The 27,853-nt window shown below is 42.3% G+C and overlaps 1 protein-coding gene across 1 annotated transcript in view; it reads right to left on the bottom strand.

The window, feature by feature from the left end:
• LOC126481218 (valine--tRNA ligase) overlaps positions 1 to 27,853 on the bottom strand; it is a 209,189-nt gene that overhangs the window by 141,602 nt on the left and 39,734 nt on the right. Inside the window, exons 4-5 of the mRNA XM_050104822.1 lie at positions 12,640 to 12,804; positions 8,913 to 9,114 (exon numbers count right to left, since the gene is read on the bottom strand). Coding sequence (XP_049960779.1) covers positions 8,913 to 9,114; positions 12,640 to 12,804 — 367 coding nt within the window. The remainder of the gene's footprint in view (positions 1 to 8,912; positions 9,115 to 12,639; positions 12,805 to 27,853) is intronic.

Here is a 27,853-nt window from a genome sequence, read left to right as displayed (position 1 = left end):
AAACCACAGTAGCAAGATTCTGGCCTCATGATGGACAGCCAACTTATACAAATACATGGGTGTAGCACTTTGTAAGAATATGAAACAGAAAGATCACATAGGTTCAGTCGTGGGTGCAGAAGGTGGTAGACATCGATGTATAGGTAGAATACTAGGGAACTGCAATCAATCTACAAAGGAGATTGCTTACAAATCAATCGCGTGACTGGTTCTAAAATATTACTCAATTGTGTGGGACTCAAACTAGACAGGAGTAACAGGGGATATTGAATGTATACAGAGAAGGGCAGCATCAATGGTCAGAGGTTTGCTTAATCCATGGGAGAGCGTCACAGAGATAATGAAGGAACTGAACTGGAAGACTCTTGAAGACAGACACAAACTATCCTGAGAAAGTCTATTAACGAAGTTTCAAGAATCAGCTTTAAATGATTACTCTAGGAATACACTACAACCCCCTACGTATCACCCACACAGGGATCATGAGGATAAAATTAGAACAATTACTGCAGGCACAGAGACATTCAAACTATCATTCTTCCCGCATTCCATATGTGAATGGAAAAGGAAGAAACCCAAATAACTGGTGCAATGAGATGTGCCCTCTGCCTTGCAACTCATGGTGGTTTGCAGAGTACACACATGGATGTAGATGTAAATGTATTTGAAAGGTGGAACAATCACAATATTAAAACGTGGGTTGGTACCTGGAAAGTGAGAACACTACTGCATGCAGCAGCGCTAGAAAACCTTAAACCAGATATGGCAAGGAATAATATGAAGCTGGTAAGTTTTGGTGAGACTTAACGAGATGGATGTGAAGAGTCACAGTCAAATGAATATGTAATGAACTATACAGCAGAACAACTTAAAGGAAGGATGGAGCGGTGGGAATGATTATGAGAAAGGAAATGACTAAGTGTGTAGAAGATATAAATTATATGAGTGGTAGTTATCAGCATAAAGCTGTTCTCCCACGGGACGTGAAAACGCATGTGGGCGAGGTGCTGGTGCTGTCACACTGTGAAATTCCACATTGCATCACGGACAGGAACATGTCCAATGAGATGTGACACTGTTTTGACGTCACTAGCAGACCTTAGGAGCCAGCATACTGTATTGTGTTAAAAGTCACATCTGATGGGTTTTCTGTATCATAGAGAATGTGGTGCTGTTTCAAAGCCTCAGCAAATTGAGGATCTCTCAAAAATATAGCATTTTAGCTACAATTTGTTATAATAAAAAGGCAGGAAACTTCATATCGATAGGTAAAGACTTCTCATAGTTAATGTTTTTAGTGTTATAACATACATGCTATGAAAGTGTACTGTTTCATTGCTATGGCACAATGATGGTCTACCAAAAATACACGTTTTTGATAAAATTTCCATTTAAATATCAAACAATTACATTTGCAAATTAGTCTTTAGACAGTGTATGACACATAAGGAGATCTGGCTGCCATGTTGAAGCTTAGTGTAGTTGATAGTGTCATGAACTGTGAGGAGAAAAGTATCTGGTTCACTTCCACTTCCTTCCAATACTTCCTCCCCTTTCCCCAAAAGATCCTGTGTCTCATTAATTTCTTGTAAAGTCAAAGTTATTCATTATGAATAAATTATTTGCTACAATACTTGTTCCAAGGGCTAAATTAATTTACTAGCAGTATTATCTTTAAAAGTCAAAGTTATTTACTACAAATAAAGTTGCAAGAACTAAGGACTGAAACGTTTCCTCAGTGGACAAATATCTTAACGCGACTGCCAGTCTACGTCAAATGCAGAGGCAAATTACACACTGGAAGTTTTTGTTATTATGAAACTTTCTACAAAATACATATACCAATCTCTTGGTTTTATGTACTTCCTCATGTTTGTAACTTGCCAGTAAATCTTTTTCATTGATGGTGAGCAACTTCAAAAAAATCTCTTTTTCCATTCAAATGAAATTATGGTACAAATCACAATCTTGAAATCTATGTAATGAAGTATGTTACTTCAGACTGATGGTAGCCAATGGAACATCGAGAATATGGATATTATGCATGCACAAACTGACATTAGACACTATACTTACAACTATATTGCACTTAAAATCGAAAATGGGATGAAGATTCAATTGAGCTAATAAATAACTTCTACTAGTATGTATCTCAGATTGTTGCAGAGTATTGTGTAGCGTTCCTCTACCAGCAATTTACTGTTCAAGCCATCAATGAGTCCAAAATCTTCTTCATGAGTTTCTCCCCTCTTCTTTGACAATCCCTAACAGAGTTAACACAGCTATTTTATGCGCGTCCATTTTCGTAAGAAAATATATTATTTATCATACCAGATACAGTTGGGAACTGCTGCTGGAGAGCGCTAAAGTTGCAAATTGTGATGACTGGTTGGTTGATTGATTTGGGAGAGGGACAAAACATTGAGGTTATCAGTACCTTCGGCTTAGGGAAGGGTGGGGAAGGAAGTCGACCATGCACTTTCAAAGGAACCATCTCGGCATTTGCCTGAAGCGATTTAGGGAAATCATGCAAAATCTAAATGAGTGATGGTCAGACGCGGGTTTGAACTATATCCTCCTGAATGTGAGTCCAGTGTGCTAACCACTGCGCCGCCTCACTCGGTAAATTGTGATGAGGAGCATGTTCTGTGAGATGTAGCACATTGCTTCAGAGAGTGCAGCAACCATGACAGACACCATATTTGACGTGCTTCGTGATGAGAAACATGTCTTGCGTGAGAACAGCTTTTGAGGCTGAAAGTAGTACACAGAGATGTATTCATTATTAAGGCATGTATGCCAATCTCTCAACATGACGATCAGCCTGCAGACAGAACATACAATATAACAGAGAAAATCATGAATGGTAATTGAGATTGCTGGAAAACAGTAATTATTCATTGGAATGTCACCAGAGGAGAAGGGAAGGGGGTAATCATAGTAGGCAATTTTGGTCTTGGAAGGACGAATGTGACGAGATGAGCAGCTTACTGATGTCTGCAGGGAAAAAACAGCTAGCAGTGACAAATAAATGATTAAAAAATCACTGAAGCTAGATCTACACTTGGAAGTACCACGGGATAATTATTACAGAAACCAAATTTATTTTATATGGGGAGAAGTAAGTTAAAGAAATAGAACCAACAAGGTGCACACATTACAAGATTCAAGTATAAATAGTCATCACAATTTGTGTCTTGCAGAAATAGAAACAAAATTGAAAGACCCGAGAAATATAATGTAGTGAAGACTAGAGAAGATAAAATTGAGAAAGTAACTTACATCAGAAATGATATAATTTGGTCGAACTATCACATTGTGAGACAACGAATTGCATGTTGAGAGAGAGAGAGAGAGAGAGAGAGAGAGAGGAAGGGAGTTGGGGAGGGAGGATGTGGGTTAGAGACTTTAGAAGAGTGGGCAAGGCGAAGAACGAAAAAATTATTGGATAGATAAGATGAAAGATGAGGATATGCAGAGAAGAGTGAGAGCGCATACACAATTACTGAGTGTAATGAAAAGAAACTGAATAGGACACACATTAAGAAAGAAAGAGGGGATTACAAAAAAAGTCTTACAGGGATATTGAAATTTTAAACATTTTTATAGGCCGAGGTCCAGCAACTGTATGTTATTTAGTTACAGGATATATGTATAGCTACCTCAGTTGCACAAAATTATTGTAAAATTGATTTATATAGGGATATATTGAAAGGAAGAGAAGATGAGGAAGGAAGAGATTTCAGATCATGGATGATGAGATGTATGGCAGCTCATATAGCACCATTAAGATAAAAGCAATAGACAACCAGAAACGGGCTTGTTGGTTGGTATGGGAGAGGGGGTTAAGAGATTAAACAGTGAGGTCACTAGTTCCTGTTAATCTGCCTAGAATCTCCAGGATTCTTCCATGTATACAACCTTCTTTTATGATTCTTGAACCAAGTGTTGGCTATGATTAAGTTATGCTCTGTGCAAAATTCTATCAGGCGGCTTCCCCTCTCATTCCTCTCCCCCAATCCATATTCACCCACTATGTTTCCTTCTCTCCCTTTTCCTACTCTCGAATTCCAGTCACCCATGACTATTAAATTTTCGTCTTCCTTCACTACCTGAATAATTTCTTTTATTTCATCATACATTTCATCAATTTCTTCATCATCCGCAGAGCTAGTTGGCATATAAACTTGTACTACTGTAGTAGGTGTGGGCTTCGTGTCTATCTTAGCCACAATAATGCGTTCACTATGCTGTTTGTAGTAGCTTACCTGCACTCCTATTTTTTTATTCATTATTAAACCTACTCCTGCATTACCCCTATTTGATTTTGTATTTATAACCCTGTATTCACCTGACCAAAAGTCTTGTTCCTCCTGCCACCCAACTTCACTAATTCCCTCTATATCTAACTTTAACCTATCCATTTCCCTTTTTAAATTTTCTAACCTACCTGCCCGATTAAGGTATCTGACATTCCACGCTCCGATCCGTATTGAATAGAGCCAAATAAATACTTTAAAATTACTACCATTTTGTCTTCCAAATGTTTACAATTATTACCGAATTTAAGTTTCAAGACAATTACTGATTTCATCCTATAATGAAAATATTAACTAGGAATAGTCAAAATAGATTAGAAAATCAACTACATACATAAAACTAAGCACACAATTAGATCTGGTGTTACATTCTTTAAGACTGAGGGCCAACCATTCTCTTTTATGTAAATGCAGATTATATTCATGTATGATAATGGTAATTAGTCAGACATGAGAACACGAATTTTAAGGAGGCAGATGGCAAAACAAGAGGGGAAGTAAAAATATCCCAGCTTCCTTTGTCACAAAGTGGTCTTCCATGTTCACTGTATTTCCTGTCTATAGCACTCAGTGATCATTCATGTCGTAATGTGGTGCAGTAAACTCACTAGCCATGATGTGTAAATAATCTCAATTGCTTTCAGCTTCCTTAAATTTCATGACACCATCTGTCAGGAATATCATAAAAAAAAAGAAAAAAGTGGCCACAGGACTGTGTGTTCAGATACCTGTTCGGTTGTATGTATGAATGTGGTTACAATTGCCAGAAAAAAAGCAGTGCTTAAAAGCTTATGTGGATGCTGTTTTATGTTATGTGTTACTGTGCTCCACACAACAATATGCTGTAGGTAAGTAGTTGTCTCTCTCTTATTTTACGTTGTTGTTGTTGTTGTGGTCTTCAGTCCAGAGACTGGTTTGATGCAGCTCTCCATGCTACTCTATCCTGTGCAAGGTTCATCATCTCCCAGTACCTACTGCAACCTACATCCTTCTGAATCTGTTTAGTGTATTCTCCCTCTATGATTTTTACCTTCCACGCTGCCCTCCAATACTAAATTGCTGATCCCTTGATGCCTCAGAATATGCCCTACCAACCGATCCCTTCTTCTAGTCAAGTTGTGCCACAAATTTCTCTTCTCACCAATCCAATTCAATACCTCCTCATTAGTTATGTGATCTACCCATCTAATCTTCAGCATTCTTCTGTGGCACCACACTTCGAAAGCTTCTATTCTCTTCTTGCCTAATCTATTTATCGTCCACTTTTCACTTCCATACATGGCTACACTCCATACAAATACTTTCAAAAACGACTTCCTGACACTTAAATCTATAGTTGACGTTAACAGATTTCTCTTCTTTTGAAACACTTTCCTTGTCATTGCCAGTATACATTTTATATCCTCTCTACTTCAACTATCATCAGTTATTTTGCTCCCCAAATAGCAAAACTCGTTTACTACTTTAAGCGTCTCATTTCCTAATCTAATTCCCGCAGCATCAGCCGATTTAATTTGACTACATTCCATTATCCTGCTTTTTGCTTTTGTTGATGTTCATCTTATGTCTTCCTTTCAAGACACTGTCCACTCCGTTCACCTGTCTTTCAGGTCCTTTGCTGGCTCTGACAGAATTACAATGTCACCGGCGAATTTCAAAGTTTTTATTTCTTCTCCATGGATTTCAATTCCAACGCCGAATTTTTCTTTTGTTTCCTTTACTGCTTGCTCAATATACAGATTGAATAACATTGGGGATAGGCTACAACCCTGTCTCACTCCCTTCCCAACCACTGCTTCCCTTACATGACCTTGGACTCTTTATAACTGCCGTCTGGTTTCTGTACAATTTGTAAATAGCCTTTTGCTCCCTGTATGTTACCCCTGCCACCTTCAGAATTTGAAAGAGAGTATTCCAGTCAACATTGTCAAAAGCATTCTCTAAGTCTACAAATGCTAGAAACGAAGGTTTGCCTTTCCGTAATTTATTTTCTAAGATAAGTCATAGGGTCAGTATTGCCTCACGTGTTCCAACATTTCTACGGAATCCAAACTGATCTTCCCTGAGGTTGGATTCTACCAGCTTTTCCATTAATGTGTAAACAATTAGTGTTAGTATTTTGCAGCCGTGGCTTATTAAACTGATAGTTCGATAATTTTCACATCTGTGAACACCTGCTATCTTTGGCATTGGAATTATTAAATTCTTCTTGAAGTCTGAGGGTATTTCACTTGTCTCATACATCTTGCTCACCAGATGGTAGAGTTTTGTTAAGCCTGGCTCTCCCAAGGCTGTCAGTAGTCCCGGGGCCTTGTTTCGACTTAGGTCTTTCAGTGCTCTGTCCAACTCTTCATGCAGTATCATATCTCCTATTTCATCTTCATCTACATTCTCTTCCATTTCTATAATATTGACCTCAAGAACATCACCCTTGTATAGAACCTCTATATACTCCTTCCACCTTTCTGCTTTCCCTTCTTTGCTTAGTACTGGGTTTCCATCTGAGCTCTTGATATTCATGGAAGTGGTTCTCTTTTCTCCAAAGGTCTCTTTTAATTTTCCTGTAAGCAATATCTATCTTACCCCTAGTGAGATAAGCCTCTACATCCTTACATTGGTCCTCTAGCCATCCCTGCTTAGCCATTTTGCACTTCCTGTCAGTCTCATTTTTGAGACGTTTGTATTCCTTTTTGCCTGCTTCATTTACTGCGTTTTTGTATTTTCTCCTTTCATCAATTAAATTCAATATCTCCTCTGTTACCCAGGGATTTTTATTAGCCCTCGTCTTTTTACCTACTTGATCCTCTGCTACCGTCACTATTTTGTCTCTCAAAGCTACCCATTTTTCTTCTACTGTATTTCTTTCCCCCATTCTTGTCAATCATTCCCTAATGCTCTCCCTGAAGCTCTCCACAACCACTGGTTCTTTCAGTTTATCCAGGTCCCATATCCTTAAATTCCCACCTTTTTGCAGTTTCTTCAATTTTAATCTACAGGTCATAACCAATAGATTGTGGTCAGAGTCCACATCTGCCCCTGGAAATATCTTACAATTTACAACCTGGTTCCTGAATCTCTGTCTTACCATTATATAACTTATCTGATACCTTCTAGTATCTCCAGGCTTCTTCCATGTATACAACCTTCTTTCTTGATTCTTGAACCAAGTGTTAGCTATGATTAAGTTATGCTCTGTGCAAAATTCTACCAGACGGCTTCCTCTTTCAATTTTTCTCCCCAATCCATATTCACGTACTACGTTTCCTTCTCTCCCTTTTCCTACTATTGAATTCCAGTCACCCATGACTATTAAATTTTCGTCTCTCTTCACTATCTGAATAATTTCTTTTATCTCATCATACATTTCATCAATCACGTCATCATCTTCACAGCTAGTTGGCATATAAACTTGTACTACTGTGGTAGGTGTGGGCTTAGTATCTATCTTGGCCACAATAATGCGTTCACTATGCTGTTTTACGTACAAAAAAAATTAGAGAATGCCTGAAACATTCCTTTCTTGTCACTTACAGCCTCAAGTGCACAGGTGGATGAAAATCACTTTCTTCAATAAATTGTGTCACAAAACATGATCTTTTTGCAAGTGTTTCACTGCCACTTCTAGACTCTTTTGATTCTGGTTAATTAACCAGTTCCATCTAGTGTACAAACAACAAACTGGTATGTGATACACACTGATATTTGTATCACTTGAAGATTCCATAGAAGAGTAATCATTATTATAACAATAAGGAATTCACAGGTTGGATGCTCACTGTTGTTCATGATGTATCTGCGAGACTCCGTGTAATTATGATGGCAGAATTCTCTTAATGAAAAATCAAACATTCTCCTCTCCACACTTCCGAGTCACTACTGCAAAATATGGATGGGACTTTACTCTGTACACTAGTATAAGATTCAGTCAACTAATCAACAAGTAACTGGTGGTGGTGGTGGTGGTGGTGGTGGTGGATGAGATTATTATTATTATTATTATTATTGTTATTGTTGTTGTTGTTGTCATGGACTGCATATCTCAATATGTATATTATATATCTAAAAACAAAGATGATGTGACTTACCAAACGAAAGTGCTGGCAGGTCGATAGACATACAAACAAACACGAACATACACACAAAATTCAAGTTTTGAAACTCTTTGCCTTTACAAATGTCTGCTTGTGTCTGTGTATGTGCGGATGGATATGTGTGTGTGTGCGCGCGAGTGTATACCTGTCCTTTTTTCCCCCTAAGGTAAGTCTTTCCGCTCCCGGGATTGGAATGACTCCTTACCCTCTCCCTTAAAACCCACATCCTTTCGTCTTTCCCTCTCCTTCCCTCTTTCCTGATGAAGCAACCGTTTGTTGCGAAAGCTTGAATCTTGTGTGTATGTTTGTGTGTCTATGGACCTGCCAGCACTTTCATTTGGTAAGTCACATCATCTTTGTTTTTAGATATATTTTTCCCACGTGGAATGTTTCCCTCTATCATATTCAATATGTATATTGTTTTTTACTCAACATCTTAACATTGTGTGGGTAGTTAGAACTGAAATAACAAAGGAAATTTGAAAGAACTTTAATGGCATACCTCAATATCTGATATTGCAGACTTTAAAGTACAGGACCAATTCACTAAACGATTGCTTCGATATATAACACCTTCGTCATGAAGGCGTACAAATGCCTCTGTAACTGCTCTACACAATTTTGGATCCATAGTGAAACAGGCTCGGTCCCAATCCAGTGATGACCCAAGCCTACGAAGCTGTTCATAGATAGTATCTCCTTTTCTGCAAATTCAAAAAGTGTAAAAAACCTTCATGTCATAAAAACTCAAGGTACAGATACTTCACACTGACCCAAAAACTATAATTCCAAAATCTACTGCATTATCATGTCTATTTTCTATTGTTTGATAAAAAAAATAGAAGAACATGCAGCATGCAGAGGGGGTGGAATGCAAGCAAATTATGATACTCACTCTAAAACTCCTCTCTATACAAATAAAGCAATCATTTTTGCAGTTTGGTCAGTGTAAACACTTAAGGTAAGATTGCAAACAATGTGCACTATTTACCCAGTTGTCTGGCAGTTTAAATGTTGCAATGCTTCACTGAAGCAGCGACTGCTACTTCCCTTCCTGAGACAACCCTTCACATCTATGTTGGCTCTCTCCATTCCTGAGCCTCAATTTTTCTGGCGGTAACCCAGCTTGGTAAATGTTTCAGAGGGGCATTTATGTATGTTGGTAGCTGATCTTCAGCATCTGATTATACGAGGGCAGTTCAATAAGTAATGCAACACTTTTTTTTTCTGAAACAGGGGTTGTTTTATTCAGCATTGAAATACACCAGGTTATTCCCCAATCTTTTAGCTACACAACACTATTTTTCAACGTAATCTCCATTCAATGCTACGGCCTTACGCCACCTTGAAATGAGGGCCTGTATGCCTGCACGGTACCATTCCACTGGTCGATGTCGGAGCCAACGTCGTACTGCATCAATAACTTCTTCATCATCCGCGTAGTGCCTCCCACGGATTGCGTCCTTCATTGGGCCAAACATATGGAAATCCGACGGTGCGAGATCGGGGCTGTAGGGTGCATGAGGAAGAACAGTCCACTGAAGTTTTGTGAGCTCCTCTCGGGTGCGAAGACTTGTGTGAGGTCTTGCGTTGTCATGAAGAAGGAGAAGTTCGTTCAGATTTTTGTGCCTACGAACACGCTGAAGTCGTTTCTTCAATTTCTGAAGAGTAGCACAATACACTTCAGAGTTGATCGTTTGACCATGGGGAAGGACATCGAACAGAATAACCCCTTCAGCGTCCCAGAAGACTGTAACCATGACTTTACCGGCTGAGGGTATAGCTTTAAACTTTTTCTTGGTAGGGGAGTGGGTGTGGCGCCACTCCATTGATTGCCGTTTTGTTTCAGGTTCGAAGTGATGAACCCATGTTTCATCGCCTGTAACAATCTTTGACAAGAAATTGTCACCCTCAGCCACATGACGAGCAAGCAATTCCCCACAGATGGTTCTCCTTTGCTCTTTATGGTGTTCGGTTAGACAACGAGGGACCCAGCGGGAACAAACCTTTGAATATCCCAACTGGTGAACAATTGTGACAGCACTACCAACAGAGATGTCAAGTTGAGCACTGAGTTGTTTGATGGTGATCCGTCGATCATCTCGAACGAGTGTGTTCGCACACTCCGCCATTGCAGGAGTCACAGCTGTGCACGGCCGGCCCGCACGCGGGAGATCAGACAGTCTTGCTTGACCTTGCGGCGATGATGACACATGCTTTGCCCAACGACTCACCGTGCTTTTGTCCACCGCCAGATCACCGTAGACATTCTGCAAGCGCCTATGAATATCTGAGATGCCCTGGTTTTCCGCCAAAAGAAACTCGATCACTGCCCGTTGTTTGCAACGCACATCCGTTACAGATGCCATTTTAACAGCTCCGTAGAGCGCTGCCACCTGTCGGAAGTCAATGAAACTATACGAGACGAAGCGGGAATGTTTGAAAATATTCCACAAGAAATTTCCGTTTTTTTCAACCAAAATTGGCCGAGAAAAAAAATGTGTTGCATTACTTATTGAACTGCCCTCGTATATTAATGAGAAGATTTTCTTTGGTTGCAAGAAAAGTAAATATTAGTTTATAACTAGACGCCGAGTTTGAATTACCAGTGGTCAGTAAAGAAATAGTGTTTTTTGGGGAAAGGGGAGGTTGTGGAGGGGATTACATAATTTGCTGGTGAAAACAGTCAAATACTTAAGGAATTAAGATGACACAGCATGTAGATGACCCACAGTAACCTTTGGTACATTTTCGGTTGGTTCACACTGCTTGCTTTGCTTACGCCAAATAAAGTTATCAACTTCTAATCTAACCAAGACCCTGGGCTATATAATAAACAAGCAATAACACCAATTATTGGATGCTAAACACAAGGTCTCAGAGTATGCTTTATATTTTGCCATTTTTACGTAGTAAAAGTAAAAACTCAGGTAGCTGAGGGACTTTTTTGGGTCTAATAAAATATTACACTGCCTTTTTCAAAAGGCCATACCAGCATTTGCCTTAAGTGATTTATGGAAAACACCTAGAATATAACTCTGTGTGGCTGTACATGGATTTGAACCCTACTTCTCTTAAGAGCACAGAGCTGTAACTATTGCACCACTACACTGTGCTGCTTCAGATGCCCCACACATGGTCAGAAGAAGACAAGGTCACATAATATCCAATATGACCATGCCTCATACAGCTCTACAGTGTTCAAAGTAACCTTAAATTTGAGACAATTCCACCTTCAGCATCACTAAAGAGAGTACCAAATTGGAAAAACAACACATTTTTCAACAAGAAAGCCTCAGCAAATCTTTTACATCAGGAAAAAGTAATAAAATGTGAGGAAGAAATGTAGAGTTTACCGAGCCATTAAAAGTCTGTATAATTAGAGATAGTGTACAAACTCGGTTAGAGAGGAATAAGACAGGAAATCAAAGTTTGCACTGCTAAAGAAACCATCTCAGAATTTGTAATTTGGAGATACCATGGAAAACAAACAGGGATGATGACTAGGTTATATAAGCCTCGCCTCCTGAACATAAATGCCATGTCTTCATGCACGACATCGTTAGCCACGAAGAGTGAAGAAAAAAAAATCAAATAAGTGCAAAATCTACAAATGGATGTTTAAAATAAAAACCGTCCCAATTTTTGTAACAAGAACAGTTAAGAATTGAAATCTTGTTGAGATTCAGTTTATTAAAGAGGGAGAAAAATGCAGATACATGATAGGAAAGAATCACAAAATAGTAATTTTGAATTTAGAAAACAACAACAACTGTAGTAGTAGTAGTTATGTAGTGTAAGGGCAAAATGGAGTCTGTAAGTATTTACTCCTTTGTCCAAACACAACAAATGTCTGGCTCTGTACATGGCACCTTCCACTTTTAAAAAAGCCTTTGGTATGTTATACTTTATTCTACAAGGACAGAAATGTGTATACTTTATCTGGAGTAAAAAAAAAAAAAAAAGAACAAAACAAAGAAAGGCAGAGGCTAGTATAAATTTTTTTTACTGTTATCTGTGGCACTGCACACTACTCATCATCCAACTACAAGTAAGTGATTACCTTTCTTCATTTTTGTTTGTTAAAGACACAAACATTTAAGAACACAGATTATATTGTTTTCTAATCTGTATACAGCTTGACAACTCTGCCTTCTTTACTCTGTATAGCTTTTTGAGCAACCAAACATTCTCTCTCCCAACAGCAGAAACTCGATAAAAAAACTTACTCCTTGCGCCACTGCCATACTTTCTCAATAAATTTTTCTCTCCCAATATCATGGCGAGTCTTCTTTTCTTCCTTCCATAACTTCTTCTCCACAACAACCTGTGTGGCAATTCCAGCATGATCACACCCAGGAACCCATAATGTTGTGCGACCTTTCATCCGGTTCCTGCAGACATCACAAAATTTAAATTAAGCAGTAATTAATATTGTTAATATTTTCATTAGTTCCTGATAGTACTATTTAACAAGAGGATACTTATATTACAATGGCAACAATAAGGGAATCTACACTTTCTAGGCATATTTCACAGATGAAATCTTGTCTGGTCATCAGCCAAGTTGTGGCATCAGGTTGTGGCAACGTTTTGACAAGTTTCCTTCCATCAATTCCAGGCAATGTCTGATTCGCATCTGGTCTGTTTCTTTATAGCTGCTGGACCACAGACTCCTCTACAGAGAGCCCAATGGGTGAGCCACACGTGTGTCTCAAGAAGAGGAAATGTCGTGGTTGGTGGCACAGTCAAACACGTGGCACAACTGCTAAAACCTCTCTTGGGCCACTGTACATGCCACATCAAGAACTCAACAGAGTTTGTGAAAGTGCTTTACGAGAGACATCTGGACAAGGGTGACCTCCAACTCACCTTCACTGTCATGTCTCTCCTGATGCATTTACCACTAGAAGGTTCTTTATTATTACTGGATAATCACTTTGAGAGTGACAACAGTTTCGACATGCATTCACCATCACCTACTTCCAATACAGTGGAAATTTTTACAGACCGACAGACAGAGTTGCCACTGGATACCCTCTACAACCAATTTGTGGTTTGACTGTATAGTGTAGAAAAGCTACAAGAGTTCCTGAGCCACCTTAATGGTACACACAACAATGTCAAGTTCACAAGGGAGGTAGAAGAAAATGGATGCCTACCATTCCTAGGCATTCTGATGAATAAGAACCCTGATGGTGTAAGCTGGGACATTGCATTTACAGGAAGAAGACCCATAGATCTGTACCTGAACACCACAACTGCCACCATCCGGTACAATGCAAATCTGTGTTTCCCACCCAGATATATAGAGCGCTAGCCATATGCGACTAGGAAAGTCTGCCTACCAGTTACAGCATCTGTATGAAACCTTTCACAAGAACAGTTACTAGATGAGCTCTCCAGCTGAACAAGAAGAAAAAAGGAAACACTCCAGAAGAAAAACCAGGTGACTGGCATTCCTTATGCGCAGGGCCACCCACAGACAAGATTACCAGAATAATGGAGAAACACAACACAAAACCCATTTTCCACTCAATAATTAAAATAAAAAAAACTGATAGTTATTGGAATAGGAGTAATTTACCTGATTTTTCTATACTAAGTAAGTATTTTATGGGCAGCATGTTACAGGAAGTCAGCACACACTGTACCAACCAACTACCCAAACAATAGGGTGTGAACTGGGCCAGAAATGAACACTCTAGACAAAATTGATATGTGAGGTGCACTATCTACAGATCAACAAATAGTGACAATTAAGTATCAATAGGTGCCACACTGCAGCGAAAGTGACAAAACTTGGTAAAAAGTAATACCACTGTAATGTTTATGATAAATGTCCTCAAAGTTCTGATAGTCAAAAACCTTATCATTAAAATTTTACTTGTCTGGAAATAATAAATCGCTTCTAAGTATTGAAGTTGTCATTTGCTCTTCATGCAGGAATTAGTGTAACATTAGTCAAAAACAGAGATGAAAGTCATTAGTCATCTTAGATGGTCCTGTATCGCACATGTTCAATTTGGCCACTTTTTAGCACCACTAAGCCTTTTTTACTACTTTGCCACAAGAAACTTTCAGTTTGTGAATGAAACAGTTGGTCATCTGTCTGATGTCCAATACCTTTACAGTCATATACTTCCTTCCCTAGAAGTCATTTTCTAATCTATACTGCTATTGGTCAAGACACTTTTGCACATTGCTAATGAGATCGAATTCCTATTTTTAGCTTCACTACCTGGCAAACATAAAACTTTTATTTCTAAGTTTTATGTTTTCTTGCCGTATGCTGATGGCTGAACAGCTTGGTGGCTTGTCCTCAGGCATGTCAACTACCACTTGAAAATGGCTTAATAAGCAAAATTTGACAACACGGCAAAATAAACAATAATTACAACTGATGGCAGAAATTTTGTCATTTCAGGAATGCTGTACGACTGGCCGAAGGAGAGTATGTCTAGTTTCTGTTCACGCATTGGTTCACAAAGTATTTGGAACATTTTGCTCACTTCTGACAGCCTTCCCCCTTGGACTCAGAATTGAACACAGAGTGGCTGCCCTCTTGAGACACTCACATAAAAGAGCTTCCTGGGGAAGTACCACATGTGGAATATTAAAATGATACTAGAAGGATTCAACCTCTTGGGCATCATTGGCAGTTCCATTATAGGTCCAAGCTTTCTGGAGCTATGGAAACCACCATTAACACAACCAGAACTCAGTAGTGGTTATCATATTTTTTATGATGTTATAAAAGTTCTAACGTACAGTATAAGCAGAAACTTCGTTGGTCTTAAGGTCTCTCTGGTGTCAATTGTCACTCACAACAATAGGATATGTACAATGCCTGACAAAAAAAGTGAAGCACCTAGAAGACATGATCAGATGTTAATTTAATTTCATACATGTACACACGATTGGCGGCTATCCAGATGATAAGAGTTGCAATTATTTAATGACAGGAAGAACAACCACCAGAGTGCTTTAGTTTTGTTCACGTTTAGTCTTGTTACTAGGTCTGGTAGGACATATAATGGGCATGAATGTCAGAGGTTGAGTGATGATTGTGAAGTACAAGAAGATGCCACATATTCTCCGAGACAGCATTAACAGCATCTAAAATAGTTTCATAGAGCCTCATTGTGGGTCTCTATTTGGCCGTCTGGCCAAAAAGTGTAATATTCAAATTCATGGGCTATTCAGATATGACAGAGCTCCGATGTTGATCTCCATGAGATAGGGAACAAGCACACTCATCGTTCCGGTTGGTCACATCTGACAACTGTGAGGGAGGTTCATCATATTGTGCACCAAACATATCATAACCTCTTCACATTTGCTCCTGCCATTTGAGGGCAAGTAATAGACTCTCTGCAACATTCTGTGTCATCTTACACCACTGGTCAGAGGCTAGAAGGAGCTGTACCACGGAATTACCGTCCCATGTGTAGGTTGCCATTACCACAACACAAACAAGTGTATTTGGAGATGTCCATGACCAAGAAACATGAACTGGAGATGAATGGTGCTGTACTGTGTTCAGCAATGAATCGCAGTTCTGCACTATCCTGGATGGACATTGTCAGCAAGTATGGCAGTGTGACCTGTGGATATGTATATATGTTGTGTACATAGTTACGCATAGTCAGCGCGCACACAACTTTCCCACTAGAGCGCGCCCCACTAAGCACAACAGCGCAGGTGCAACGCTCGTCCGTCTCCGCACTACGAGATGGCGCTGTCTTAGAGACGGACCAAATTCTGCTTCCGCCAATCCGCGTATTAATATGTAACGCAGCCAATGAGATTGCTGCTAACGTAAAACCTTTACTCCTCGCGGATCACACTCGCGCAGCGATACCTGAATGCGCAAGGTATTATAACGAGTGTACAGACCTCCGATTAGTCAGTCTGCATTTGTCTGCACCAGTCTCCATTTGTCTGTACCAGTCTATAGTCAAGTTTCAGTCTGTGCCTAATAAGATTATCATATTCCTGTACATAGCCATGAAGAGAAATGTATAGACACTTTGTCAAGTATCAGAGATATGTGAGAATAAGATTAACGTACCAAGACCAGAGGAACTTCAGATTGTCAATTGTAAATAGCATCCAGAATCAAGTTAAGTAAGGTTTACGATTGTTATTATTTTAATAAATGTGTGTGAAAATTAATCAAGTTCTGTTTAAAGTTGGTCACCGTCAATCTGCTACTCTAAGCGTGCAAGTGGCATTTCTATCATCTGACCTAACGGCAGAAGATAAACACGCCACGATAAGACCACGAGACATATTGCTGACACTCGCCTACTTCGTTAGAGCGACAAGTCAAATAATCTGATGGTGTGTACCGAAGGTCTTACAGTACGCACACCACATTGGCGGCGAGGTACTAAGGAAACAGATGATTTCAGCACAATTACGGATGACTACGTGTGAGCCTGCAATAAAAATGGAATTACAGTGGACTTAGGGAAGCTACATACTTGACTGTTAACCCTCTCTCTTGCAGCTAAGATATCATTATTGCAGTAATCTAGTCGCACTTGGAATTTTCAGATAACCATGGACCTCACAGCGCAGATCGTAAACCTCATGGCACAAATACAACAGACGCAACAGGCGTAGCTTACAAGAGTGGAACATTTCGAGTTGCAGCCTGCCGTAGCATCTCCGCTACAAATTAAAGTTTCGTCACCACCTTTCGCAGTTTACAACAGCAAGGAAGAAGCGTGGCCGGACTATGCGGCACGCCTGGAACAGCACTTCCTCACACACCAGATATCAGGTGATGTAGAAAAAAGATCTTATTTTTTGGCAAATTGCGGCGCAGCTATCTACAACCTTCTCTTAAAACTGAGTCCGACTTGTGAACCGACAAATTTGTCATTCCCAGCTATTAAACACTTGCTCGAAAAATACTTCGACAAGCAAACGCATGTCGCGGCTGCAAGGCATAAATTTTACTTATGCAAGAAAAAGGCACAGCAGACATACACGGAATGGATTACTCAGTTGCAAGGATTAACTAGGAACTGCAAATTTATTTGTGAAACGAAAATTGTAAAAAGTCCTATGCTGATTCTTTAATACGTGATATGCTCATAAGGCATTCACCAGACGAGAACTTATGGAAAGAGCTCCTTAGTTTAATCAATGCGTCCTTGCAAGACTGTTTACCAATCATTCGAGCACACGAACAAAGCCAAGCTTCTCTGAGTGTGGTACAAGACGACGGCTGTGACATGTTCGCGACACAGGCACGCGAAACGGGGCAGCGCGGCCCGCATACCCAAGGCCGTAAACAGGACAGCAAGGCTAGGCTCACGCGATCTAAGAATGGATCACACACCCAAGCTCAAAGTTGAAATCATGTCTTAAATGTGAAATCAATCATCACAGAGGCAATTGTTACTATCGTAACGCACATTGTGACTTTTGCAAACGAAAAAGGCACAAATCAGAAGTGTGTACTAAGAAAAGTGTACAGTCTAGAAATAAGTTTAGCAATAAGAAAGTGCTTAATTTTAAGCAGTATACCTCCAATGCGTGTGACGATATGAATAGGCAAGACTATATTCAGGTTTCAAAAGTTAAACATGAAGTTAATGCTGTTGCACATAACAGGAACAAGTCTTTGTATGTCACATTACTGGTGAACAAAATACCTATCAAATTCCAGACTGACACAGGATCGTCGATGTCTATCATAAATCTGCACACGCATAAATGGCTAGGTTCTCCTAAATTGCAGCATTTTGACAGCTCACTGTACAGCTACAGTAATAAACAAATTCCAGTCAAAGGCGCACTGACGACGGAAGTAACTTACAAACAGTTTACCAAGACAGCTACTTTAGCAGTAGTTAACACCCATAAGGCATCAAACTTGCTGGGTCTGGATCTCTTTAACGAATTAGCCTTCACAATCCATGAAGCGAAACAGGTCACACATGAAGTTCCGAAAGGAAAATTACAAACAGTGTCGCAGAAGTACGATGATATTTTTTCCTCCGCAACAGGCAGTGTAACATATTACCAGGCTTACACTATGCTGACACCGAATGCAGTGCCGAAGTTTTGCAAAGCTAGAACTGTCCCTTGCACAATGAAAGAACGCGTAAAACAAGAACTTGACTGTTTAGAAGGCAATGGTATTATCGAACCAGTCACATGTAGCGCCTGGCCAACACCAATTGTTGTCATAGAAAAGCCAAATGGATCATTACGTATCTGTGGAGATTTCAAGAATACCGTCAATTCACAGTGCACTATAGATATATACCCGACTCCGAAACCGGAAGAACTGATGTATAAATTAGCAGGGGGTGTGTATTTCACCAAACTGGATTTAAAGGAAGCATATCTGCAGATCCCTTTAGACAAAGATACACAAAAGTTTATGGTCATAAATACTCCATTTGGATTGTACAGATACAAGCGCTTACCATTTGGTATCGCTAGTGCACCAAACATCTTTCAACGTTACTTGGAACAATTAATTAGAAACTGTCCTAACGCAGTTGACTATCTCGATGACATAATCGTCTCGGGAAAAACTCCACAAGCTTTACTAGATAACCTGGACGAACTGTTCAAGGTTCTCAGAAAGGCCAATCTCAGGTGCAACAAGGACAAATGTATATTTTTTGTCAAGAAAATTCAGTATTTAGGACATATATTGTCAAATAACGCAATCAGTCCGACACCACAGCATATAGAAGCAATACAGAAATTGCCAGCTCCGAAAAACTTGAAGCAACTAAGAGCTTTATTAGGCCAAATTAATTATTACCGGAAATTCATACCGAAAGCAGCCGAAATTTCCGAACCGTTGCACAGATTGCTTCGCAAAGGAGTCGCGTGGAATTGGTCCAAAGAATGCCAGCGCGCATTCGACAAACTGAAACAAAGTTTAGTAGACACAAAATGTCTTACGACATATGACCCGCAAAAGTTGATCACTATTGCGGCGGACTTGTCAGATTACGGGATCAGTGCAGTCATGTCTCATAAGCATCAAGAAATTGAATGACCAATTGCATACGCATCGAAAACATTAAACTCAAGTCAACGACACTATAGCCAAGTAGAAAAAGAGGCACTAGCAATTATCTTTGCAGTGAAGATGTTTCACGACTACATATATGGACGAAAATTTATTCTGCTCACAGACCATAAGCCATTGGTGACAATATTCGGACCACATAATAGTGTATCCACTAAGACAGCACAGCGTTTACGACGTAGGGCATTGCTACTGTCTAATTACAACTACGAGATCTTATATACACCGACAGCAAAACATGCCAACGCCGATGTACTTTCACGTCTACCGGCGGGTCAAGATGAACATTTTGACAAATCTGAGGACGTATGTTTCCAGATAGATGTAATCAGTGAGGACGTCGTGGAAAATTTCCCCGTCAATGCCACCTTAATAGCTAAGTTAGTGCCCAAAGATCCAGTGTTATCGAAGATAAAGCAGTATATTCTTGCAGAATGGCCAACCGATAAGAACATGTTAGCTCAGCCAGAAGTGAAATCTTATTGGAACATGAGACATGCTCTCACAGTGCACAAAGGCATCATATTAGTTCACAGTGAAACGGGAAAAACAAGAGTAGTTATACCCAAAGCTCTCAGGAATAAAGTGTTAAAAATGTTACACCAATGTCATTGGGGTATAGTACGCACGAATCGCATGGCCAGAGAACATTGCTACTAGAACAACACTGATGAAGATATTGAAACAATGCTTTCTAACTGTAAATTATATCAGATGCATCAATCAGCTCCGCCAAGACAATATTTTCCGTGGCCACAGGCAACAGAACCTTGGTCAAGATTGCATATTGACTATGCAGGTCCTTTTCTTGGAACTTCTTGGTTAATTGTCATTGATGCATTTTCAAAATTCCCTTTTGTACTACAAATGACTACAACTTCTTCAGCGACAACAATGCAAGCGTTGTCAAAGATCTTTTCCATTGAAGGATTGCCTCAAACCATAGTGACCGATAACGGCACACAATTTACGTCGCAAGAATTCCAGTCATTCTGTCAGATGAACGGAATTGCACATTACAGGACGGCACCATTTCACCCTGAGGCTAATGGACTCACCGAACGATTCGTACGAACATTCAAGGCACACATGACAAAGTTGGTGCAACAGTACAACAAAGAGACTTCCTTATTAATTTTTCTGTCACAATACAGAGCTACTCCGCACGAGGCACAGTCAGCAGCAGAGAAACTGCATGGGCGACAACACAGGACTTTGATGTCTATCCTAAAACCCACAATGCATCCAGAAAATGATCACCGAACATCGAAAGGACGACGATTCCACGTAAACAACAAAGTCCTCGTAACTGTCTACAGTCGAGGAAAGCGTACTTGGACACAAGGAATCATTCTAGAATATATTGGAAATGTCATGTATAGAATAAGAACGCAAAATGGCATAGTTATTCGCCATACTAATCAATTACGGCAGCAAAGACAGCAGTCACATATAGGCAGAACTCCTAGGCTGTTTCATTTTGCAGACTCAGAAGACGATGTTAACCTCGAGCAGCTCGCAGGATTCCAGACGCCATCACCGGCAGCCGATGCCGCCGTCACAGCCAATGCAGCCACCGCCGCCGACGCAGCACCTTCATGGGCAGCCGACTACACCAACCATCCACAGCCAACATCCCCAGAGAAGATGGACGTCGAAGAAGAATTAGATTTAAGCTTTGACTAATGTACCGATGTTGAAATGCAATTATGTAACAAAATTTTTGCTTATCCGGTTCCCTGTTCCATAGGTTTTGAGTGGGTTTTCCTAGCCGACCGCAGGCGAATGTCACTGGGAGCAACATGTGTGCACCCACAGACATATGCACGCCGGAAAGCAAGGAAGCAGAAAAAAAAGGCTTTTTAAGCAAACTTCAAAAGCTTTTTTTCTTCCCTCGGAAGGGAGGGATGTTGTGTACATAGTTCCACATAGCCAGCGCGTACACAACTTTCCCACTAGAGCGCGCCCCACTAAGCACAACAGCGCAGGTGCAGCGCTCGTCCATCTCCGCACTACGAGATGGCGCTGTCTTAGAGACGGACCAAATTCTGCTTCCGCCGATCCGCATATTAATATGTAACGCAGCCAATGAGATTGCTGCTAACGTAAAACCTTTTCTCCTCGCGGATCACACTCGCGCAGCGATACCTGAATGCGCAAGGTATTATAACGAGTGTACAGACCTCCGATTAGTCAGTCTGCATTTGTCTGCACCAGTCTACATTTGTCTGTACCAGTCTATAGTCAAGTTTCAGTCTGCGCCTAATAAGATTATCATATTCCTGTACATAGCCATGAAGAGAAATGTATAGACACTTTGTCGAGTATCAGAGATATGTGAGAATAAGATTAACGTACCAAGACCAGAGGAACTTCAGATTGTCAATTGTAAATAGCATCCAGAATCAAGTTAAGTAAGGTTTACGATTGTTATTATTTTAATAAATGTGTGTGAAAATTAATCAAGTTCTGTTTAAAGTTGGTCGCCGTCAATCTGCTACTCTAAGCGTGCAAGTGGCATTTCTATCGTCTGACCTAACGGCAGAAGATAAACACGCCACGATAAGACCACGAGACATATTGCTGACACTCGCCTACTTCGTTAGAGCGACAAATCAAATAATCTGATGGTGTGCGTACCGAAGGTCTTACAGTACGCACACCACAATATATGTATGGTTCTTCCAAAGTTTTGGAGAGGCACATTGATGTTACTCCTGGCATCACGGTGTGGGAATCCATCGAGCATGACTTCAAGTCACTTCTGCCAGTTATTGAGGGAAATCTGATGGTGCAATGGTACGCCACAGTCATCCTGCATCCTCACTTGTTACTTTTCACATTACAGTATTGTGGTGCAATTTTCAATAGGACAATGCTCGTCCACAGATTGCACTGTTTCTGTGAGCTGTTAGCATCATAGTGAGTCCACATAAGTGTTGAGATACTCCTGTGACCTGCAAGATTCTGATATAATGTGTGAGACACACTTGGGTGTCACCATCATCCCAGGATCCGTATCTGGGGAACGAAGGACCAGTTATAACAGTTGCAGGCCAGTTGTCTCAGGAGAGGACACAATGACCTTATGACACCATTCCCACTCAAATTAGTGCTGCATAAACGTCAGAACAGTTGCAGTAACATACAGATAAGTGGGTTCTTACTTCCAAGTTAGTTTTAAATCCGACTCAATACTGTAAACATTGCAATAACATCATACACCCTCTCAGCCTATGACGCTTCATTTTGTTTCCTCCTCCCCTTCTGGGTGCTTCACTTTTCTGTCAGGCAGTTTTTTTTTTTCTTTTTTTTTTGTGTGGTTTTAGGGCGCACAACTTCAACGGTCATTAGTGCCCAGACTACATTAGGAATGCACCGCGAGGCACAAGTTTAAAACAGCAACTAAAAGGGAAAACACGATAAAAGATCGACAGGCATAGGATTAAAAAAAACAGCATAATTAAATGTCCTTGGACAGGTTGGTCAATTTGATAAAATGAAGAACGCGAGCAGATGCTCTTGGGTCATCCGCTAAAATGGCATCGAGAGTACATGGCAGGCCAAGATCAAGACGCAGTGGAGTAAAATCCGGACAGGATGTTAAAATGTGGCGGAGCGTCAGCAAGTGCCCACATGGGCAGAACGGCGCTGGCGCAGCCGTCAGCAGATGGCGATGGCTGAACCGGCAGTGTCCAATTCGTAACCGGGCCAAAACTACCTCCTCCCGCCGAGAGGGGCGTGAGGAGGACGTCCAAGCCGCTGGAAGAGGTTTCAAGTCCCGAAGCTTGTTGTCCGTAAGTGCAGCCCAATCGGCATGCCACAGCGATAAAATGCGCCGACAAATGACCCTGCTACAATCTGATGAAGGGACAGAACAAGAAGCTGTCCGAGGCTGGAGGACCGCAGCCTTGGCCGCGGTATCTGCAGCTTCGTTCCCAGGGATACCGACATGGCCAGAAACCCACATAAAGCTAACCGGAGAACCGTCGTCCACCAGCTGCTGAAGAGAGTGTTGGATCCGGTGCACGAAAGGGTGAACCGGATACGGATCACTGAGGCTCTGGATGACGCTCAGGGAGTCAGAGCAGATGACATAAGCAGAATGTCGGTGGCGGCAGATGTAAAGAACAGCCTGGTAGAGGGCAAAGAGCTCAGCTGTGAAGACCGAACAATGGCCATGGAGCCGGTATTTGAAACTTTGTGCCCCGTCAATAAAAGAACAACCGACCCCGTCATTGGTCTTAGAGCCATCTGTATAAATGAAGGTCATATTAATGAACTTCGAACGAAGTTCAACAAAACGGGAGCGGTATACCGAACCGGGGGTAACCTCCTTTGGGAGCGAGCCGAGGTCAAGGTGAACGTGAACCTCGGCCTGGAGCCAAGGTGGCGTGTGGCTCTCGCCAACTCTAAAGGTTGCAGGGAGTGAAAAATCAAGGTGTTGAAGGAGGCAACGAAAGCGAACTCCAGGGGGAAGCAGGGCAGAGACATACAACCCGTATTGACGATCGAGGGAGTCGTCAAAAAAGGAACGATAAGACAGGTGGTCGGGCATTGACAGTAGCCAACAGGCATACCGACAAAGCAGTATATCGCGCCGGTAGGGCAGTGGCAATTCACCGGCTTCAGCATGAAGACTCTTGACGGGACTAGTATAAAATGCTCCGATCGCAAGACGTAAACCCCGATGTTGTATGGAGTTGAGGCGGCGTAAGATGGACGGCCGTGCAGAGGAGTATACAAAGCTCCCATAATCCAGCTTGGAGCGGACGATCGACCGATATAGGCGAAGTAGGACGGTTCGATCCGCTCCCCACGATATACCACTGAGAACACGGAGGACATTTAGAGAACGGGTACAACGGGCAGCCAAATAAGACACATGTGGAGACCAGCTAAGTTTCCTGTCAAATGTAAGACCTAAAAATTTTGTTGTCTCCACGAATGGGAGAGCAACGGGACCGAGTCGTAAGGACGGTGGGAGAAACTCTTTGTAGCGCCAGAAGTTAATACAGACCGTCTTCTCGGCAGAAAACCGGAAGCCATTGGCGACACTCCAAGAGTAAAGATGGTCAAGATAACGCTGAAGACAGCGCTCCAGGAAACATGTACGCTGCGCGCTGCAATAGATGGTAAAATCGTCCACGAAAAGGGAGCCTGATACATCAGCTGGGAGGCAATCCATTATTGGATTGATCGCTATGGCGAAGAGAGCGACGCTCAAAGCTGAGCTCTGTGGCACCCCATTCTCCTGGCGAAAGGTGTCCGACAGGACAGAACCCACACGTACCCTGAACTGTCGATCCATTAAAAAGAAACGAATAAAAAGAGGGAGGTGACCGTGAAGGCCCCATGTATGCATGGTGCATAGAATGCCCGCCCTCCAATAGGTGTCGTAAGCCTTCTCCAAGTCAAAGAACACAGCCGCGGTTGGGCGCTTCCGCAAGAAGTTATTCATAATGAAGGTTGACAAGGTAACCAGATGGTCAACAGCAGAGCGGCGCCTACGAAATCCACATTGTACATTGGTAAGTACGCGCCGAGATTCGAGCAGCCAAACCAAACGAGAGTGAACCATGCGCTCCATCACCTTACAGACACAGCTGGTAAGCGAGATGGGTCGATAACTGGAAGGCAAGTGCTTGTCCTTCCCTGGCTTAGGAATCGGTACAACAATAGACTTGCGCCAGCATGCGGGAACATGTCCCTCAATCCAGATGCGATTATAAGTACGAAACCTTTACCCGCAGGAGAAAGGTTCTTCAGCATCTGAATATGAATAGAATCAGGCCCTGGAGCGGAGACCGTGACCGGGTAAGTGCATTTTCGAGTTCCCGCATGGTGAAAGGGGCATTATAACTTTCACGATTCGACGAGCGGAAGTTAGGTGGCCTAGCCTCCTCTGCCTGTTTTCGGGGGAGGAAGGCAGGGTGGTAATGAGCGGAGCTCGAAACCTCTGCGAAAAAGCGGCCGAAGGCATTGGAGATATCCTCAGGGGCCACAAGGACGTCATTCGCGACCGTCAAGCCAGAAACTGGTGAGTGGACCTTAGTGCCAGATAGACGGCGCAGGCTACCCCAGATAACAGGAAAAAGAGTAAAACTGTTGAAGGTGCTTGTGAAAGCAGCCCAGCTGGCTTTCTTGCTTCCTTTAATAATACAACGGCACTGCGCATGTAATCGTTTATAATTGATACAATTCGCCACTGTAGGGTGGCGTTTAAAGGTGCGTAAAGCACGTCGACGAGCACGTAAAGCGTTCCTACATGCTGCGGTCCACCAGGGGACCGGTACGCGACGTGGAGAAGAAGTGGTGTGAGGGATGGAATATTCAGCAGCAGTGAGAATGACTTCCGTGAGCTGTGCGACCTGACTATCGCAGCTTGTGAAGGTTTGATCCTGAAAGGTCGCCCTGGAAGAGAAGAGCCCCCATTTGGCTTTGGAGATGTTCCAACTAGCTGAGCACGAAGAGGGGGTATGATGCAGGAGATGGATGACACACGGGAAGTGGTCGCTCGAATATGTATCAGAAAGGGCATACCACTCAAACCGGCGTGCAAGTTGGGTAGTACATATAGAGAGGTCTAAATGGGAATAGGTGTGAGATGTGTCCGAAAGAAAAGTAGGGGCCCCAGTATTGAGGCAGACAAGATTGAGCTGGTTGAAAAGGTCTGCTAACAGGGAGCCCCTCGGGCAGGATGCTGGAGAGCCCCAAAGGGTATGGTGGTCATTGAAGTCTCCAGTTAACAAAAATGGTGCAGGTAGCTGAGCAATAAGTTGAATCATGTCTGCCCTGGTAATGGCAGACGACGATGGAGTGTAAACGGTACAAACAGAAAATGTAAAAGTGGGGAGAGTAATTCTGACGGCAACTGCCTGCAGGCCAGTGTGCAATGTGATGGGATTGTAGTAAATATCATCCCGGACCAGCAACATAACCCCTCCATGAGCCTGAATACCTACCACAGGGGGTAGGTCAAAATGCACAGAGGTGTAGTGTGCCAAGGCAATGTGATCGCATGGGCGGAGCTTCGTTTCCTGGAGGGCTACGACGAGCGGACGGTGCAAACGGAGCAGCAACTTCAAGTCCTCTCGGTTGGAGCGAATGCTGCGAATATTCCAGTGAATAAGTGCCATCATAAGAAGAAAAGGAAGATGAAAGAAGGGGTCACCTCGAAGGCCGCTGAGGGCCTGGCTTCGAGCGAGAACTGCCGCCGCTATCAGTAAGCGGACAGTCATCGTCCATCGGTTCTATAGGTTCATCGGCCATCTCGTTAAGATGGCCGGGAGGAGGAGCTTCCTCCGCCGGTGAACGGCCAGATGTTCGGCTACCAGCGGTGCGGCCAGGCGAAACGGATGACAGCCTGGGGTGGCAACCGCTGGGTGGCGTAGGAGAAGAAATGTGCCGTGGAGGAGAAGGAGAACTGTGCTTCTTATGAGCCTTCTTGGAAGGTCTTTTAGTGGAAGTACTGGTCGACGGCTGGGAGTGCGAGGTACGTAAGAAGTCTGCACGGGACTGTTCCTTCTTGAAGGCCCTTGCATCTGATTTCTGGGTCTTCGTCTTGGCAGAAGCTGATGAAGGTGCTTGTGTTGAAGGGGTGACGGGAGGAAGAGGAGACGTCGACCGCGCGATCTTAGCACTGGCCGAACGGACGACAGTGGTGCCGATGGTCAGATCGCATGTCCGCGTCGCCACCTCCCTGGTAGTCCGAGGAGAGGCGAGGACAGTACTGTACTTTCCCGCTGGGAGCAGCGCGGGCTTCCTACTAGCAAATAGCTTGCGAGCAGCCGAGGTGGACACTTTCTCTTTGACCCGAATTTCTTGGATACAGCGTTCTTCCTTGTAGATGGGACAGTCGCGGGAGGATGCTGCATGGTCACCCCGACAGTTCACACAATGAGGAGACGGAGGTGGACAGTCACCCTCATGGGCATCCCTGCCACAAGTGACACATTTAGCTGCATTGGAACAAGACTGGCGAGTGTGATTAAAACGCTGACACTGGTAGCAGCGCGTAGGTGTCGGGACATAGGGGCGAACAGAAATAACCTCGTAGCCCGCTTTGATACGCGACGGCAGCTGAACACTGTCAAAGGTCAAGAAAAGTGTCCGGGTCGGTACAGGGTCATTGTTTACCATTTTCATGACCCTATGGACAGCCGTCACGCCCTTTTCAGCGAGGAAAGACTGAATCTCCTCGTCAGTCAATCCGTCAAGTGATAGAGTATAGACCACACCACGAGACAAATTCAAAGTGCAGTGAGCCTCCACCCGGACAGGGAACGTGTACAGGAGTGTGGCCCGAAGCAGTTTTTGTGCCTGAAAGGCGCTCTCAGTTTCTAGTAATAAGGTACCGTTACGCAACCTGG

The sequence above is a fragment of the Schistocerca serialis genome, chromosome 5, assembly GCF_023864345.2.
Source record: "Schistocerca serialis cubense isolate TAMUIC-IGC-003099 chromosome 5, iqSchSeri2.2, whole genome shotgun sequence".
NCBI lineage: Eukaryota > Metazoa > Arthropoda > Insecta > Orthoptera > Acrididae > Schistocerca > Schistocerca serialis.
The sequence above is the reverse complement of the archived record's forward strand: the minus strand, read 5'-3'. Positions and strand labels throughout refer to the sequence as shown.